Raw genomic sequence first — 17,193 nt, 5'->3', positions numbered from 1 at the left:
CAAGACATCGGCCTTCTCCCAGCTTCACATCCTATGTCAATCAGAAACAGAACTAATAGGTTAGTTACAGATAATACATATAAAGAGAGTTAAGGAACTGGCTCACATTATTGTGGGGCTGGCAAGTCTGAAATCTGCAGAGCAGGTGGACAGGCTAGAGACCCAGGAGGAGTTGATGCTGCAATCCTGGTACAGAATTTCTTCATCTCCAGGAAACCACAGTTTTTGCTTTTAAGGCCTTCACCTGATTTCATGAGCCCTCCCCCATGCTATGGAGGGTAATCTCTTTTATTCAAAGTCAGTAACTTCACTGCAACACCAAGCTTAGTGTTTGATTAAATATCTGGGTACTATAGCCCAGCCATTTGACACTCAAAACTGACCATCTCCCAACCCCAGGCCCCATGATTTAGCACCTCCCCTGCTCTCTGGTTAGCTTATCCTGATGTTTGTTTATTTATTCAATAAACATTTATCAAGTATTTACTATATGCCAACCCTTTTTCCCCTAATCATAAGGGATATACAGATGAATAAAATACCAAGACTAGTAATACTAGTAATGAAAATAATTGCAGATAACATTTATTGAGCACTTACTGTGTGCCAGGCATTGTGTGAGGCACCTCACATGCAGTATTCACAACCTGTGAGGTAGTACAGAGAAGGTAAGTCATTTGTTCATGGCTACATGCGAAAGGGCAGGACGAGGATTTCATTTCAGTCAGCCCAACTCTAAAGCCCAGGCACATAACTACATAAGTGCACAAAAGCTGAGGGCCCAAAGCTGACTCCTGATGTGTTGAGGGGAGAACTGTGGACAAAGAGTGAAGGAAGAAGGCTGCAGTTGGCTTAGGAAGTAAACATAGCAGCTATGGGTCAGGCATACAAACTCGGACCCCAGGTATGGGCATAGGGGAAAGGTATCTAGACCAGAGGGACAATGATGGAACAAGGCCCCATGGGACTCAGAGGGAGAATGGGACCCAGAGCACCAGGAAGGGTTTGGCCTTGAACAGAGAATAGCTATTCCCTGATTCTCATGCTGGTGAAAAGGCCACAACATGGGTGTGACTGGTAGGTAGGAGTGGGCTATGGAGAGAGAGTATCTGATGGTCCACTTTCACCCTCCCTGCAATTCCCATTTTATATCAGGGACTTGAGTATCCATGGATTTTGGTATCTATGGGGACTCCTGGAACCAGTCCCCCACAGATACCGAGGGAAAACTATACAAGGGCTAGGACTGCATTGGGCCTGAATTATAGAAAGTAAGTCTTTCATATATTCACACTCTTGGCATTCCTACCCTTAGAAGAAATCACATACCAGAAGCTGAGCTCTCTCTTCTTGTTACACAAGAACAAGTACCTATATTGGCGAGGGGGTGGTTTGGAGTAGGCTCATACAGATAGGGGAAGGTAGTCTTCCAAGGAGCCCTGTGTTGGGAGGGAAGGGATGGCATTTTGAGGACATACTGAAGCCTAGAGGCCGGAGACACTCCATTAGCTGAGTGGACTGTGGCGGTTCAGATAGGACAGGAGCATAAGGTGGAAAGGAAGGAACTGTGGGAGTTGAGAAGAAAGGGAGCCTCTACAGAGGGATTGGGTCGAATAGGGGCCACATCGTCAGCCCACAGAGCCTGTGCTGAAGTGCCCCAGGCACCCCACTGCACTCATAGGGCACCAGGGGATAGTGAACATTTTGAGGAAAACAGTTAATACCTGACATTTGTTGAGACATCATACAAACTCCAAGCTTGAAATGGTTTACAGGTTTATTTTTAGGCCACACTACATTCCTTTCAGTGACATCATATCTTTAAGAAGCTGGGTTTTTGGCAGTTGCTGTGGAAAAAAAAAAGGCTAGTGCCGTGTGAAAATTCAGGTGAAGAACAGTCAACAAGAGTGGGAGTGCCTTGTTTGATTCCAAGGTGTGGGAAATGGTGAGCCACCTGATAGGCACACACATCCAACTGGGAATTAGTTTTGGTTATTTAAAATAAACATTTTTCTTTAGTTTTATGTGAATTATTTTTTCAAATGGCTACTTAGGACAGAAATACTAAGTTTGACATAATTACTTAAATCAGTGCAACTGTTGGCATTCCCAGCCACATTAGGGATTTCTTTTGGCCTACAGGTTTATGGAGGAATTATGAAATTCCCTATGTACCTGTGTACTGAAAACTTTTGGGAAGCTCTGGGCCTGGTCTTAGATTTAGATTCTGTGGACAGAATGTGTTTTACTAGAGTGAGGAGCAGCCTGCAGAGCATTTGGGCTGGAGGTGAGAGGTTAATAAGGAAGTTGCTAAAGTGATAGGGGGATGATGAGGAAGAACACGTCACTAGGCAGTCATCAGATAGAAAGTGGGCATGGGATTCAAGAGAGTCTGGATGGTACAGTGGACTGGATGTGGTGACAGAACTTGAGAGCATGGGAAAAAGAATAGAGAGTGATTCCCAGGCCCATGGCTTGAGAAATGAGACCACTGTTGGGCCTCAAAATGACATGGGAGGCTACAGAAAGAGGAGAGACAAGGTTCTAAGGTGCAGGGGATAATGATCTCTATTTGGGACTGGCACCTCAAATGTGAGGTGCCTATAGGAGAGCCAAGTAGCCTATGTACAGCTGTGTCTGCTACACAGCAGGAAGGCTAAATTGGAGACAGATCTGAGAACTAACCACTAAGGAAGTAATGCAAGCCAAGGGTCTGGTTGAAATTTCTTCTCCCTCAGTCCAGGGTACAATGGGTGAGTGAAAGTATGTGTGTTTGTGTGTCTGTCTCCCTGAGGGGGTAGAGAAGACTGAGTTCGTGGCTCTGGGGAACATCACCATTTAAGGAGGGAGAAAAGGAGACAGAAGGAATTACCAGAGCACTCCAGAGGGCTCTTAAGACTGCATGGTGGGATTCTAGAAGGCCAGGAGGAGAGCGAACATGAAGGAGTCATCCACAATAGCAGTAGGATGCCAGTTAAAGTGTTTCTGTTGCCTCCTGGTTATTAGTGACTTTGATGAGAGCTATTTCCTGGTGGTCTTGGGGGTGGAGGGCAGATCACAATGGAGGAAGCTGGGAATGGTAGATGAGATAGTAGGGGCTTATATATTCATTACTGTCTCACATAAAGAAACCTGAGGTTAAGAAGGGTCTTGGATCAAAGGAAGGGGTGGGTTTATTTGGTTTGGGGGTTTTTGTTTTTAATGAGAAGGAGTTAACTTGTTTCTATGCTGCTAAAAGAGATCAATGGAATGGGTCGGGTTCAACATACAGTAAAGAATCTATAATTGATGGCTGGATGTGACAGGGTCCTCAAGGAGCCTGAAAGGAAGAGGTGCAATTCAAGGGCAAATCTGAGGTATGAGAAGAAGGATATACGAGATGGTTTTGAGTAGACAGTATTGTTGAAAGGGGCATGAAGGAAGCTTAGTGGTCTATGGCACAGCCTGTGTTTCCAGTGAATCTGGAAACAAGGTTCTCATCTGTTCTCAGGCCTCGGGCCAGAAAGGGCAAGACTGCAGAGGGACAAGGCAGCAGGCGGAGCCATAGTTCCCCTTGCTTTAGTATTGCTGTGCCCATCTGGCACCAAAAATTAGGAGTTTCCATTGTAACATCATATTATACAAGTTACACTGTATTATAATGTGTATTGTCTTTTAGTGTGTTAATCAAATTATTGCAGTATTAAATGCAAATTATACTTTGTTTAACTGATTCTTCTCTTCATTTTTAGTTAGAAATCCTGTGTTCTGTCAACATTCTCCAGTTTATATTCATTGCCTTAAGACTGGACAAGATCATCCACTGGCCCTGGCTTGTATGTAACTTTTAAAATCCTTAAACTTCTTTTTTATTATAAGAGTAATTCATACCCACTGTAGAAAGCTTGGAAAAGACAGACAAGCAGAAGTAATAGCTTAATAATCACCCATAATCCCACCATGTGGAGATAACATGATTAGTGTTTTTTATGTCCATGTTTATACAAACAGTTGGAATATAATTATGTGTATCATTTTGTATCCTGATTTTTTTGTTTTAATGTTGTATCATAAACATTTAATGTTAATAAAAGGTCTTTATAAATATAATTCTAAAGTTTAATTGATGCAGAATATTCTTAAGGTGCGTGTATCAAACCATCCTCTTAGTTCTAAAATACCACATTTCCATTGTTGCCAGTGTTGAATGATTTTAAATCATGCTGCAGTATACATGTTTATGCATTAAAATCTTTGCCTTTTTTTTTTGGTTGTTTTATTAAGAAATAATCCAGAAGTAGTGTTACTGGGCTAGAGATTGGGAACTGTTTGAGATTCCTATATACATATACTGCAGTGCCAACTTGCTTTTGCAAAAGCTATACTTTGGGAGGCCAAGGTGAGTGGATCACTTGAGCTTAGGAGTTTGAGGCCAGCCTGTGCAATGTAGTGAGACCCTGTCTCAGAAAAGAAAACAACAGCAAAACAAAACACAAAATGCCATGCCCATTTACTCTCTTACTGGTGGTGGCATCTACGTCATATTTCTAAACTGTGACTTCAGTTATTGGGCATTTGGTTGAAATTAACTGTGAATAAATGGGTAGATGGATGGAGAGATAGAAAGATAAATGGCAAGGTAGAAATTAGATAACACAGTATAGTTTCCACTATTAAATGCATGGAATAAAAGATTGAGACCAAAGGCAGAAGAGTTCCATTGCCACTGGGACGTAAAGTCATGCTAGTGTTTTTGTTTCTGTTTTAATTCTTTTTTTGTTTGATGTATACTTTATATACAAGATATTTTATGTATTAAATATAGTTACCTTTAAAAAGTAAAAAGTATAGTAAAAAATAGGGAGCAGAGAAGAAATGAAGGGAAGCTAAATACACTCCATACTTAAAGATGAGATTAATCACTTCTGCCCAAAGTGTTTGATAAAACATTCATAATCAAAAATGTCGTTTGGTTCAAAACTGTTTCTGTTGTTATATGGAGGAAACAGATCCAAAAAAGACCAAATTTTTAGTATAAGAAAATGTCAAATGATTAGTAATTTTTAATGCTTTCCACAAATGAGAAGACAGATTTTTTTCTACCCTTAATCCTGTGTAGGTCCCAGTGAATGAAGCAGTCTGAGTATATTTTTCCCATAGTGAGCAAGAGAGAACAAGTAAGGCTATTGAGATCTAACATTTAACCCATGAAGGGAACTTCAGTAAAAAGGAGAATATCATCACAGAAGGGGGAAGGGGGAAGAAAGGCTGTGCATAGACTCTGCAGCAAAGCCTAAAATCAGCAACTGCAAGCTGGTCAAGAGGAGTAAAATTCCTATGCCAACTCAAATCTAGAACTAAAAGAAAATGTAAAATTCTTAGGAAAAAAATAGGACACAATCTTTGGGACTTGCAGTTAGGCAAAGAGTCTTAGAAATGGCACTGATAATATGGTCCATATGAGAAAGTATACATGTGGACTTCCTCCAAACTGAAATGAAGACAGACAACAGATGGAGAAAATATTTGCAAAGCACACATCGAAACATTGACTTGCACCCAGAACGTACAGAGAACTCTTAAAAACTCAAAAATGCAAAAGGAACCACCTAATTTAAAAATTGGCAAAAGACTTGACAATTTGCAAATGGGATATGAGCATGGTGAGAAAACACAGGAAAAGATGTGCAACATCATTACCCGTTGGGGAAGGCAAACTACAACCGGGAGGAGAGCCCAAAACACATGGCTTCCGAATGGCGAAACTCAACAGCGACTACAGAGCCACGTGCCCGGGAGGATGCAGAGGAGCTGGGACACTCCGACATTACTGGCGGGAAGGGAGAACGGTACAGGCACTGTGGAAAATGGTTTGGCAGTTTCTGATGCATTAAAGGTGCACTCGCCCTGGGAGCCGGCTGCCCCATTCCTAGGTATTTATCCTAGAGAAGTGAAAGGGCACAGCCAGGTAGAAACCCACACTCTAGTGTTTGCAGTGGCCTTGTTAGTGATAGCCAAGGGCCGGAAACCACCCTCAGCAGACGGTCGCATAAGCCAACTGTAGGCATGCGTACAGTGGAATACCACTCAGCAACGAGAGGGTCCACCTGTGGATGCAGGGAACAAGTTGGATGAATCTCAGAGACATTATGTTAATGACAGGAAGCCAGTCTCAACGGGCTACTTGCCTTGCGATGCCATCTACATAAAGTTCCAGCAGGGAAAAAAGGACAGTGACGGAGAACAGATCAGTGGTTGCCGGGGCTAAGGGTGGGACGGTGTGACAGTGAAGGGACAGCATGAGAGAGTTTTACAGGGTGACAGACCTCTTCTGCCTCCTGCCTGTGGCTGTGCGAATCTACACTTGCGTGAAGACTCAGGGATCACCACACCAAAGGAAGGCAGTCACTTCTCCTACTGTATGTTAGATAATTAATAAAAGAAGAAGGAAGAAGGGAGAAGTGTCATCCCAGGGGACTGGACAGGAGGGCGGAGACGTGTCACAGGGGAGCCTGGCCAAGTGACGCTCCCAGAACTCATCTTCTGGGCCTGCGTGTGGATGACACAAGGCCTACCACCTGGTACGACCAGCAACATATTCGGAATGCACCCTTGCCGTGGAGGCGGGGACCCGGCAGCGTTACGTATCCAGCGTCAACCTGCCAAGTTCCCCACCCAACTTGGTAGGGGTGAGGGTACGGGCCCTGAGGAGCCCAGGCAGCCACACTTTCTGGGGAGCCCGTTCCCGTTTGTGTTGCCAAAGTACCCCCAGCAGGTTGTGGGAAGGTTGCCGGTGAAGAGAGTCTGTTGGGGTGAGATCTTGTATGTGTGCACAGGGTGACAGCGGTGTCCCGTTCCCTGGGAAGCTGTGATGCCAGCGGGGCCTGGGGGAGCCTGAGTGAGTGTGGGAGGGCAAGCCTCTGGAAGAGCAGAGGCTGCGGAGCCAGATGCCGGACTGTCTTGTCACTCAAAGGAAGGGGGACTGATGTCAGCCACTGAGCGTTTGTGTCCCCTGGTGGCGGCAAGCCCTACAGTGGGCACACCATACCTTTTCTGTCCCGCGTGGTCCTGGCAGCAGGCCTGGGAGGGGGAACGGCCCTTACTCAGCTTGCGGGTGGGACCGTCTTAACTGGAGAGGTGCCAAAGATGCCTTCCATCAGAGGCCGGGACGGGCGTGCTAAAGAGACTTCTTCTCTCGCCCTCCCCCCAGGTTGTGTGTGTCCCGCTGTGGATTCTCATGTCCTTTCTGTGCCTGGTGGTCCTCTACTACATCGTGTGGTCCGTCTTGTTCTTGCGCTCTATGGATGTGATTGCCGAGCAGCGCAGGACACACATAACCATGGCCCTGAGCTGGATGACCATCGTGGTGCCTCTTCTTACGTTTGAGGTAAGCATTCCGCGGGAAGCCTCTTCGGCCCCTGGAGCTCACGCTTCCCCTGACAGGATCCTGCACCCCTAGAAAGGCAGCCTCTGTCCCTCGAGCTCACAGTGAGCCGACTCCAGGAGTGGGGAGAGAACAGGGCCATCTCTGGGAGGGAGCTTTAGTGAAAGGAGAACATCCTTCCTTTCTCTTGGGGAGAGCGCGTGGGGCTGGCAGGGAGAAGAGTGCACCTTTTGAGCCATGCTGCCTCTGTAAGGCTCCAGTTTCCACTTTTGGAAAAGGAGAGGTGGATGTCGGATTTGTGTATTGGAGTCGTGTGGAGAATTCTAGAATGGGAGCTGTTGACTCCGTAGAACAAACATCGGGAGGAGTTTGCCATAAAACTGCTGGTATCGGGAGCTTTTCAAGTGGATGCGCTTTTGCTGAGCTCTGAAGAGGGACATAAAATTTTGCTCATTTAGAGCATTCCCCAAGGATAGGTGCTTTTCTGCCTTTTCCTGTGGTGCTGACATTCCCTCTTCTGACAGCTCACTGCGGTGGGGCCCTGCGAGGCGGGTCGGGGGAGGGGAGCTGCCTAATGAGGTCTGGCTTCCTCCTCTGTGGGTTCTTGGTGCTGGCGTCCACAGGGCCTTGACTGCGTCTCTTTCTTTAGATTCTGCTGGTTCACAAACTGGATGGCCACAACGCCTTCTCCTGCATCCCGATTTTCATCCCCCTTTGGCTCTCGTTGATCACGCTGATGGCAACCACATTTGGACAGAAAGGAGGAAACCACTGTATGTACTCAGCCTTTCAGAAGTCCTTGGGGTGTGTCTGGGGTGGGACCGCGGGTAGGTGGGAGATAGCGGTCTCTAGGAAGGGATGAGTCCCCTAGGGTCCCAAATTAGAAGCTTGTGTGGGAAGCGAGGGCTGAGGAAGTTCTGGGACCTTCCGAGGGCAGGGCACGCCATCACCCTGGTGTTCTACTGGCCTGCACCGGGACTTTTCTCGCAGTGCACGCTGCCAATAGGTAGGACCAGACAAGGCAGGCAACCTCTCAGAGAGCCTATTCCCTCCTCTGCAAACTAGGGATCAAGATAGATTCTTCCCAGGCCCGTGAGGGTTTGATGGGAAATCCACATCTCCCACCCAAACCCTGGGATCCAGCCTAGCTCCGAGTTGGCCCCTCTGCCTCCCCAGTGTCCTTGCTGCCATCACCCGAGTCTTGTCTCTCGTGCCTTGCTAGCTCTCTCTTCCCTTCCACCTGCTTGCTGAGGCAGACACTTCCAAAATGATCTCTGCAGAGGGTGCCTTCCTGGTGAGGCTGTGAGCTCCATGGCATGGAAGCCCAGAGCACTGGCCTTCCAAAAGCCAGTGGGGTTGGAGGCAGGGCCTCACTGCAGCCCAGCAGCCCAGGCTATGCTTGCTGCTTGTGCCTCTGCCCTCCCGGGAGCAGGGAGGGCCTGCACCGAAGAGTGGGACCGGGCAAGTGGCTTTAAGGTGGCTCCATGAGTTCAGGCCCCCTCCTTGCCAGGATCCACGCATGACTGCCAGCCTGGCGGAATCTAGAGGGTGACGGAAACCCTTTGCTTGGATGGCACTGTCATCCATGAGTTTTTCCTGGGTGGACAAGATTAGTGGAAGACACCAGGGCCTACGCACCACAGGTGTTTCGAGACGCACTGGAGCAGTGGTTCTCAAACTTGGGCACCCAGCAGAATCCCAAAAGGGTCAGGAAAAGGGTACCTCTGGAGCCCACCCTAGCCCGACTCACAGTTTCCAGAGAGCGGTCTGGGCTGAGGCCCGAGAATGGCATCCCTAACAAGGCACCAGGGACGCTGTCCCTGCTGGTCGGGGAGCCCCACTCAGAGAACTACGGCGCTAGGGTTTGTTCTTCTCCTTCATTTCGGGTACTCACGCCCTGTTCGGGCTTCGTGACTCAGGCGTCTGGATAAAGTGTGTGACAACGTTGCTTAGGGAGTGAAACTTCCTGTTATGGAAAGAAAGGTAACGGGAAGGTCAGTTGAGCCTAGTGTGTGAAACAAAACATTCTTATTTTTCAGGGTGGTTTGGTATTCGCAAAGATTTCTGTCAGTTTCTGCTTGAAATCTTCCCATTTCTACGAGAATACGGAAACATTTCGTACGATCTCCACCATGAAGATAGTGAAGAAACCGAAGAGACCCCAGTTCCGGAGCCTCCTAAAATCGCTCCCATGTTTCGAAAGAAGGCCAGGGTGGTCATTACCCAGAGCCCTGGGAAGTACGTGCTCCCACCTCCCAAATTAAATATCGAAATGCCGGATTAGATGCCGCTTCCGGGGACAGAGCTTAAGTGGACTGAGATGTGCTCTCTCCACCTTCCTCTGCCCCCTCGTTCACCCCGCAAAGCAGAACCAGAACTGGAGCTGGGTCTCCAGGTACGTCCATCTCATGCCTTGTTTGCATCCAGCGCCTGTCAGCCACTCACCACGACGGGATGCGGAAGTGGCAGGTGACAGGGGCGTGTGCCAGCCGATGTGGACGCCGGGTAGGGTGTGAGAACAGGCGCGGGATTTCCGTCCGTCTGGGAGGGGCTCCAGGTGCTCCTCTTCCCCGTGGCACCCACCGGGGAATGGCTGCTCACCAGGCCCTCAGAAGGAACGTCTGTTTACACGGTGCTGAAATCCCAATGAAAAGCATTGTTCAGAAATGCCTTTCTCCACAGGGCTGAGCTCCTCCCGCAGTGCACTCAGCACTCCCCGGTCGGTCAGGGCTGGCGTAGTCAGTAGGAACTGGAACCATGTCTCTGACGCACCACGAGTTTAGGCACGGCACAGTCCTTTCTTCTGTTCCTACTGTGGAAGTAGTTTCTCTTTGGGCATGCTGAGAGCAGTTTTTCATAGCCTCACCGATGAGCCCTTTTTACGGGAGTGACTCCATGCCTGTATGCAGAGTATTTATAGAAATATGTTAGCATCGTGATATGCGGTGTTAACCCCTAGTTCTGTACAGCACATTCTGTTAGAGTATCTTTTTTACAAGCTTGTGCTGCAGGCAGATGCCTTCTGCTGCAAAAGTGGACGCCCTTGGCACACCCGTCCCGCCCCAGCGGGGTGCCACACTCCCACAGGACATTGCCACTTCTGCCCTGGAACTCATGCAGGTACGCAGTAGCTGCTACTGCCAGGACAGCAACGCCAAGCCGGAGATGCTCCATGCTGCTTCTGACGTTCTCAGAGTAGTGGCTAGCCGAAAACCCAACAAGCGCGACTTGAAGCCAGAGCGCTGGAGAATGTTGCCGAGGGCAGAAACGGCCACGCGGGTAACGTCTGTGCGTGGGGAAGTCTCAAGCTTCCCTCCTGCCAGCGAGAAGAAGGCTTTGCGGTAGGCACGGTGGTTTCACGTGTGCGTGCAGTTTCTTCAAGCGCTGCAGCTTCCTCCATGCATCAGAGGTTGCAAGTTTAACGTCGTCCTGCCTGAAAACAAATAGGTTGTTCGCTGAGAAGAGGCTAAAAAAGAGCATTGATCTTCTCACCCAGGAGAAGAGTGTGGCGTTTCAGTGCAGGCGACTGCTCACCGGCCTACATGGGGCTGAATTCAAGTCCGCTGCAAACAACTCCGCCCCTGGCACTGGCGTCCAGCAAGCCTATTCTCTTTGGGGTATGGGGGAACGGGATGGTTTAGCCCTTCCAGCTCAGTGTGTAAAAAATGCAGCTAAAGCCAGTAGTTTTGCTCTCTTAAGCTGTTCAATAAACCGGCTCCTCATTTTACACGTGCACGATCTGTATCTTATTTGCTGGATGGCCCAGGAAACTGGGATGGTCCTCTCAGCCAGTCTCAGAGGAAGCAACTCTCCATCTGGCACAGGCAGCCGAGCGAGGCTGGCGACTGCAGGGGCACAGCCTTTAGAATGAGTCCTCCTTCAGTGCGCAGCTCTCAGGGGAATATGGGGTGGAGGGAGGAAGGAGGGGACGCCACGGAGCTGCCACTCTTGGCTGGGCTATGCAGTGCCACAATTGTTACCACTTAGGAGGCTTTCTGGAGTGTTCCTCGGGTGCTAAGAGACAGTCTGCAGCAGACACTGTCCTTATACTGCTCCCGGTCCTTGTTTGTTTGCTGCCCAGTCATGTCAACAGCTGAGGACTGCTCACACTGCAACAAAAGGCTCTGCGATTTCTGACTCTAGGCTTCTACGCGAACTGAAACTCAAGTGGAGTTCAGCTCATGACTTGTGGCAGCTGACAAGGAAATCCACCCGTTGCTGAGGCCGGAAGGGTTTTCAGTCCTGTAGGCAGCCAGAGGCCACAGGTGGATTCTGCTGTAGGCTCATGAGATTTCGGACTTGCTATTCAAGAAAATGCCTATTGAAGTGACAACAGTAGCTGCGATCCAACTGCTGGGTGCCTTGCTAGCTCCTATGCGGCCCACAGGATCCTCACAGCCCCGGGAAGCAGGTGCTACTACTCTTATCCCCGGGAGGAAATGGAGGCTGAGCGAGGTTAAGTGATGACATGCCCAAGTCACACAGCTCGGCAGCGGCCAGGCCGAGACACCAGCATTGGCAGTCTGCCTGCAGAACCCTCACTGTCATCCCCTGAGCCAGAGCGTCGGGCCCTGGGGTCAGGATGTCTCAAGTGTGGAGGCATCACCGGTTAGTGACAGTCTCTGGAAGATCACTGAGCTCTGTGCCCACAATCGAGTGAAGGGAGTCTGTGGAGGGGTGGCCCTGTGTGTGTGGACAGTGTGTTACACAGACGCTGCTTCGGATGGACGCCTCTCTCGTGACCTCCTAGCGTCACATCCCAAAGGAACCACTGTTGCAGAGGGGGACCGCTGGGCACAAACCCATGTGCATTTCTCTGGAGACACTGGCCAAGGAAAATGACACATGCTCGAAGGCCAACAGCCACATGCCCTGCCACGATGTGACTACAAAGACCCGGGGTGTAGAAGGGTGTCTCTGCTTGGTGGGAGTACACGTGCAGGCCGAGGAAAAGCAGGAAGAAGTCCACCTCCAGCTGCCTACCGGACTGCGCGGCAGCAGTGGGTGGTGGGACAGTCAGCTAAGCCATTTGCCTAAGTGGCCATCGGCCATCTGCATCCTGGGGACTGACAGTGTGGGTGTGTTCGGAGGACCTTTATGGAGCACATCGCTGCCTCTGGCTAGGACAGGGTGGAAAGGGCGGCGTGGCTACAGCCTGGCCCATGGGCACCGTCGTACCCTTGGTTCTGTGCTTCAACGTGTCAGTCATGTGCTGGGGTCTGTGGTCCCATGACTCACATGGTGAGCTCTGACCTTCCTGAGTCAGGGCTTTGCTGTGGTTCTGCCTGGCCCCAGGAGCTCTAGGACAAGGGGACCGCTCCAGGTCTGCACATAAGGTGTGGCAGGGCCCCTCGACACTCCTGTGCTCTGGTGTCCTCTTTCCCATTGAGATGACTGTGAGGACCAGAATCTGCACATGCAGACGGGCAGCTACTTGTCTGCCTTGGCCCTTTATTAGGTAACTTGCTGGGCATGTGGTGATGTCACCCCCAGGCAGTCTGAGCCCCTTTGTGATGTCCTGGGGCTGGCTGCCTGACTCCCAAGGGGTGCCGCTGGCCACACTGCACTACCATGTTTGCCAGATGGAGGACAGGTCTTCATTGAGTATGGCTCACTCCGAAGAAAGGAATCCGAGGGGACAGGGACACAGCTCGGAAAGGGTGCCTTTTCGTCCCCGATTGGACTCGGAGATCTACCATCACTCAGCGGATCCTTCCCCAGCCTGGGACTACCCGGTGTCCCCCGGGAGCCCTGACTTGAGGATGCTGATGGAAGAAATGGCTTTCCAGTCTCTGGCCGAGGAGGCTTCCTTGAGAAGGCCACGCCCCGGAGGTGACGTCTCGCCCCAGGGAGAAGATAATCTCCTCTCCCTCCCCTTTCCACAGAAACTGTGGAGACTGGTCAACAGCAATCAGTTTTCTTCCATCTGGTGGCATGACAGTGGGACTTGTCTAGGGATCAATCAAAAACTCTTTCAAACGGAGATTCTCGAAAGGGACATCCCGGACAAAATTTTTGCCACGGACTTGCTAAGGAGCTTCGTTCGCCAGCTGAACTTGTATGGCTTCCGAAAACTGCATCAACGCACTTTCAGGACCCTCACCGGTATCTTCACGGCACAGCAGCCAGTCTCCATCTTGAACAAGGTAATGAACGACAAGCCTCTGGAGGGGCTAAGTCGGTGGGCTCTGGGGCCTGTGTGGGTGGAAGTCCCAGGACTGCCTCCTGGGAAGTGGGTGACCTCGGGCGGGGTGTGTGGGGCCATCACTGTGGTCCTGTGTCCCCTGCTGGGTGGAGGTGACATGACCCAAGAGTGAATGTGGGCAGAGGGCCGAGGATGGTGCCAGCCCCTCTCGAGTGGATAAAATATCACAGGTGCTAAGTAGCCATATCTGCATGTCCCCCTACCCGGGGCCAGTCGTGTCATCTGGTGGTTGCTGTGCTCCCCTGACTCCACAGCACTTTACCCTGTGAAGTGAGCAGGCGTCAGGGAGTCTGGTATTTGTACCACTATCCCCCTGGCTGGTGTCTGGAGAAGTGCCCAAGCTGAAGCGCTGAAGGGCGCCCGTCACAGAGGGTGCCCAGGCTCCTGCTGCCCTTGGTAGGTGGCCCCCTGGTGTGGAAGAGTCAGTGCCCGGGTACTCCAGCCCAGCTGGGGTGCCTTCTGTTGCCAGCTGACATTGCCTGCGGGAGGCCCAGAATCTTCTTCCCTCCCGGTCTGCAACTTCGAAGACCCTTTCCGCTGGCCGTGGACACCCTAATTTGCCATTTTGAGGCTTCTTCCCAGATGGAAATGCCCGTCACAAATTGGTAAACCTTGACGATGTGAACACGAGTCCCCAGCTTCTTTTGGGGACTAGGACGTTTTCCAGAAGGGCCTCCTGAGCCAGCAGAGTTCTCTTGCACAGGGCCGTAGGTGCTTGGTGGTTGCCGTCCATCCTTGTGACTTGCAGTTTCCTTTTCTTTATTTGAACTTTGACTCGCAGTTACAGTTCTACTTCCATCCCTACTTTCAAAGAGACTCCCCTCACCTCCTCGTGAGGATGAAGAGAAGAGTGGGCAACAAGTCTCGACCAAGACAGGGGGAGGAGGGCCAGCCAGGAGCTGCGGAATCCCGTCTGGCACCAGCAGGCACCGAGCAACAGGATCACACGTCTCCGAGTGAGGATGAGCAGGTCACACCACAGCACCAGGACCCGGCCAGTCCCAGCAGCCAACTCAGGAGTGGCTCTGCTCCACCAGCAACTGCTGTGACGGCGCCCCATCCCGCCGTGGCGGGTGACAACGCTCCAGTGGCCCAGCCGGCCGGCGAGTGCTCGGAGGGCAGCCGGGCTGACGCGGCTCCCGTGGCAGCTGTCCCTGCGCCTGCGGCGCTGCCCTTCCTCTGTTTCCCCGGATCTCCCACCCAGATGAATTCCGACGGGCCTGTGGTGGCCCTTCCCCCAGCGCCCCCCGGGACCCTTGCCTTGGAGACCACAGGACACCCTGCGCCTGGCATGCCGCCCTTTTGCCGTCTCTGGGTGCCTTTGCCCCTAGTGGCTGCTGTGGCTGCACAGTCTGCTGCCTTCATGGCCATGTTCCCCCATCCCCCAGCTCTGCCCCACCATTGCCCCGACTGCCACCACATGTCACAGTGCATGCCAGCTAGCCATGTGCTCCAGGCGTACCCAGACGACGCAGACCACCACACATAGAGGCGAGCATTTGCGCAGAACATGTGCTGGACAATAAACGTGTCAGGAAGTGGGTAATTTTCTGACTGCACAAAAGAGTCTTCACGGTCTCCGTCCTTTTTCTTTCTTTGCAGTCGAGTACCCACCTCCGACATCTTTTGCTTGCATGGTAGAGACTTCGGTGTAATACCCCTTCCTGGGAACATGCCCCAGAGATAGGCAGCAGGTGCTGGGTTTCAGGAAGCCCCTCAGACGCCCTGCCTCCCCTCATTAAAAATTACCTGGAGCCGCCCGCTGAGAGCCACTGGGGTGCTGGCATTGCCCGCCGAGGGCTCACAGTGACACTGTGTCGCTGGCCGTTCCGTGTCGCAGCGGTGCCTTTATATGACAGGACCTTCACCTACATACAGATGAGAAGAGATCACGTCTGGCTTTGTCACTGGGTTAAACAGTGCCCTTGTTAGTTGTGGAGGTGACAGATACTACCAAAGAGTCCTACGGGTTTGCACTTTAGAGGCTGCTCATTAGTGTATCGTTGACAGGATTTACGTTTGGCTTTTATATCTGTACTGGATCCGGTGGGTTTTCTTACTTCCTTCCTTGATATCCCCACCACGCCCCCACCTTTTCGTTCGTTCTTTCTCTTTCTCTGTGTCTCTTTCCCTCCCTCTCTCCCTCCCTTCCATCCTTCTGTTTCTTTCTTTTGGAGCCCCAAATTTAAAATATGTCATGTTTTAACTTAGCAGCCTTTTCTGATCACTTGAGGTGTTTAACTTAGAACACATGCCGTCATTGACAAGCCCCTTTGACTGAATAATCAGAGAAAATAGGTTCAAGTTCTTACCGTAGACACAACTGGGCACAGACGTCAAAAGATCTCCGAAATCAGGGCGTGCAGAGAGCCCCAAAACCCACACGCCAGAACCCAGAGGTATCCCTGTCCGTGATTTTTAGTTGGACAGTAGGTGGCAGAGTCCTGCAAGAAGTGGGAGGAGGCTCTAAGGGAATGCAGACATGGGAATGGATTAATCCAGAGTCCAGGCATGGTCCGCAGGTGGATCTCCCTGTCTTGGCCTGCTCACTTACAAATGGGTGCTCGTTTACAAACGGGTGCGAATCACGTTTCATCATTTGTGAGCTCCTTAGCTTCCCAGCAGCACAGTTTTCTCATGTGTTTCTTGGACTTTATACACATGCCTCCAGAGTTTGAATCACGCAAAGATGCTGCTACTTAAAAACCTCTCCTACAAACTTACGCCCCTGCGATCCTGGCTTCCCTGTAAATCTATAGAGAGAGATGCAGATTTGCAAAATGTGGTATTGACTTACTTGCTTTAGAAGAAAAGCCTAGAGACATTGTTGCTTGTCACGACTGGGGATGTTGCTCCTGGCATCAAATAGGTAGAAAGAATCCAAGGATGCCGCTAGCCCCGCTACTATGCCCAGAACAAACCCCCACACGCCTCCCCCCACCGCCATGCAAAGAATGGGCCAGCCGCAAAGGTCAACACTGCCATCCGTGGGAGAGAGACCCTGCCTGTGCAAGAACATAACCTGGATCCCTGCTCTCTCAGCTTTTCTCCCCGGCCTCCCACGAGGACTCAATTTCCAAGGCAGGGCTGAGAGAAAACAATTCCTTCTCTTCCCTCCCAAATAGAAATAGCACTCTAGAAGTTCAGGTAAATACGATGACGAAACAAGGTAAACCTGACGGTTCAGGTAATCATGGTGATAGAATCAGGGCCACTCATAGGAACTTTGCCCCAGAGAGGCAGTTGGCTCTCGAAGACACCTGATTACAGTATCTGAACGTTTGGAAGACTCAACAGCTCTCACCAAGCAGTGAAATTGCAGGTGGCAAAGAATCCTTGCAGTTACTTTGATCTTGGCTACATTTCTCATATTTAAATCCTAAGTTTCTTCCTTTAAGTTCTCCATTCTCTGGGTACATTTTAAAAACCCAGTTAACAGTAAAGCGGTGGTAAGCATTTGGACCAAACCCGGCTTAGCGTGGTGTCGTGACTGACCCTCCCGGCTACTTCAGTGAGTGAGCTCTCCTTCCTTGGAAGAAAACAAAGCTGAGCTTGCTGTGAACGGTCCTGGGTATAGGAACCAAAGATCTGCCGGCTGCCAGGCTGGCCTGGTTGTGGCCCACAG

At 50.6% G+C, this 17,193-nt stretch overlaps 2 protein-coding genes across 4 annotated transcripts in view; both read left to right on the top strand.

Annotated features, from left to right (window-relative positions):
- TMEM185A (transmembrane protein 185A) overlaps positions 1-11,090 on the top strand; it is a 35,488-nt gene extending 24,398 nt beyond the window's left edge. For all 3 annotated transcript variants that reach the window (XM_078364165.1, XM_002763358.7, XM_078364164.1), the window contains 4 exons: positions 3,732-3,815; positions 7,190-7,366; positions 8,013-8,136; positions 9,403-11,090. In XM_078364165.1, the coding sequence (XP_078220291.1) occupies positions 3,732-3,815; positions 7,190-7,366; positions 8,013-8,136; positions 9,403-9,647 (630 nt within the window). In that variant the 3' untranslated portion in view covers positions 9,648-11,090. The remainder of the gene's footprint in view (positions 1-3,731; positions 3,816-7,189; positions 7,367-8,012; positions 8,137-9,402) is intronic.
- Positions 11,091-11,601: 511 nt separating this feature from the next.
- On the top strand, positions 11,602-15,132 carry HSFX2 (heat shock transcription factor family, X-linked 2). Its single transcript, XM_078364162.1, has 2 exons — positions 11,602-13,509; positions 14,350-15,132. Exons 1-2 carry the CDS (start codon positions 12,844-12,846, stop codon positions 15,055-15,057), a joined length of 1,374 nt encoding a protein of 457 aa, XP_078220288.1. The 5' UTR covers positions 11,602-12,843; the 3' UTR covers positions 15,058-15,132.
- Positions 15,133-17,193: the final 2,061 nt, after the last annotated feature.

The sequence above is a fragment of the Callithrix jacchus genome, chromosome X, assembly GCF_049354715.1.
Source record: "Callithrix jacchus isolate 240 chromosome X, calJac240_pri, whole genome shotgun sequence".
NCBI lineage: Eukaryota > Metazoa > Chordata > Mammalia > Primates > Cebidae > Callithrix > Callithrix jacchus.
The sequence above is the reverse complement of the archived record's forward strand: the minus strand, read 5'-3'. Positions and strand labels throughout refer to the sequence as shown.

Excerpts from the sequence above, each read along its gene's own strand:
- HSFX2 (XM_078364162.1), top strand. The coding sequence starts at position 12,844 with ATGTCACCCCCAGGCAGTCTGAGCCCCTTTGTGATGTCCTGGGGCTGG. Across the intron at positions 13,510-14,349 it reads CAGTCTCCATCTTGAACAAG|TTACAGTTCTACTTCCATCC; the intron begins GTAATGAACGAC and ends TTTGACTCGCAG.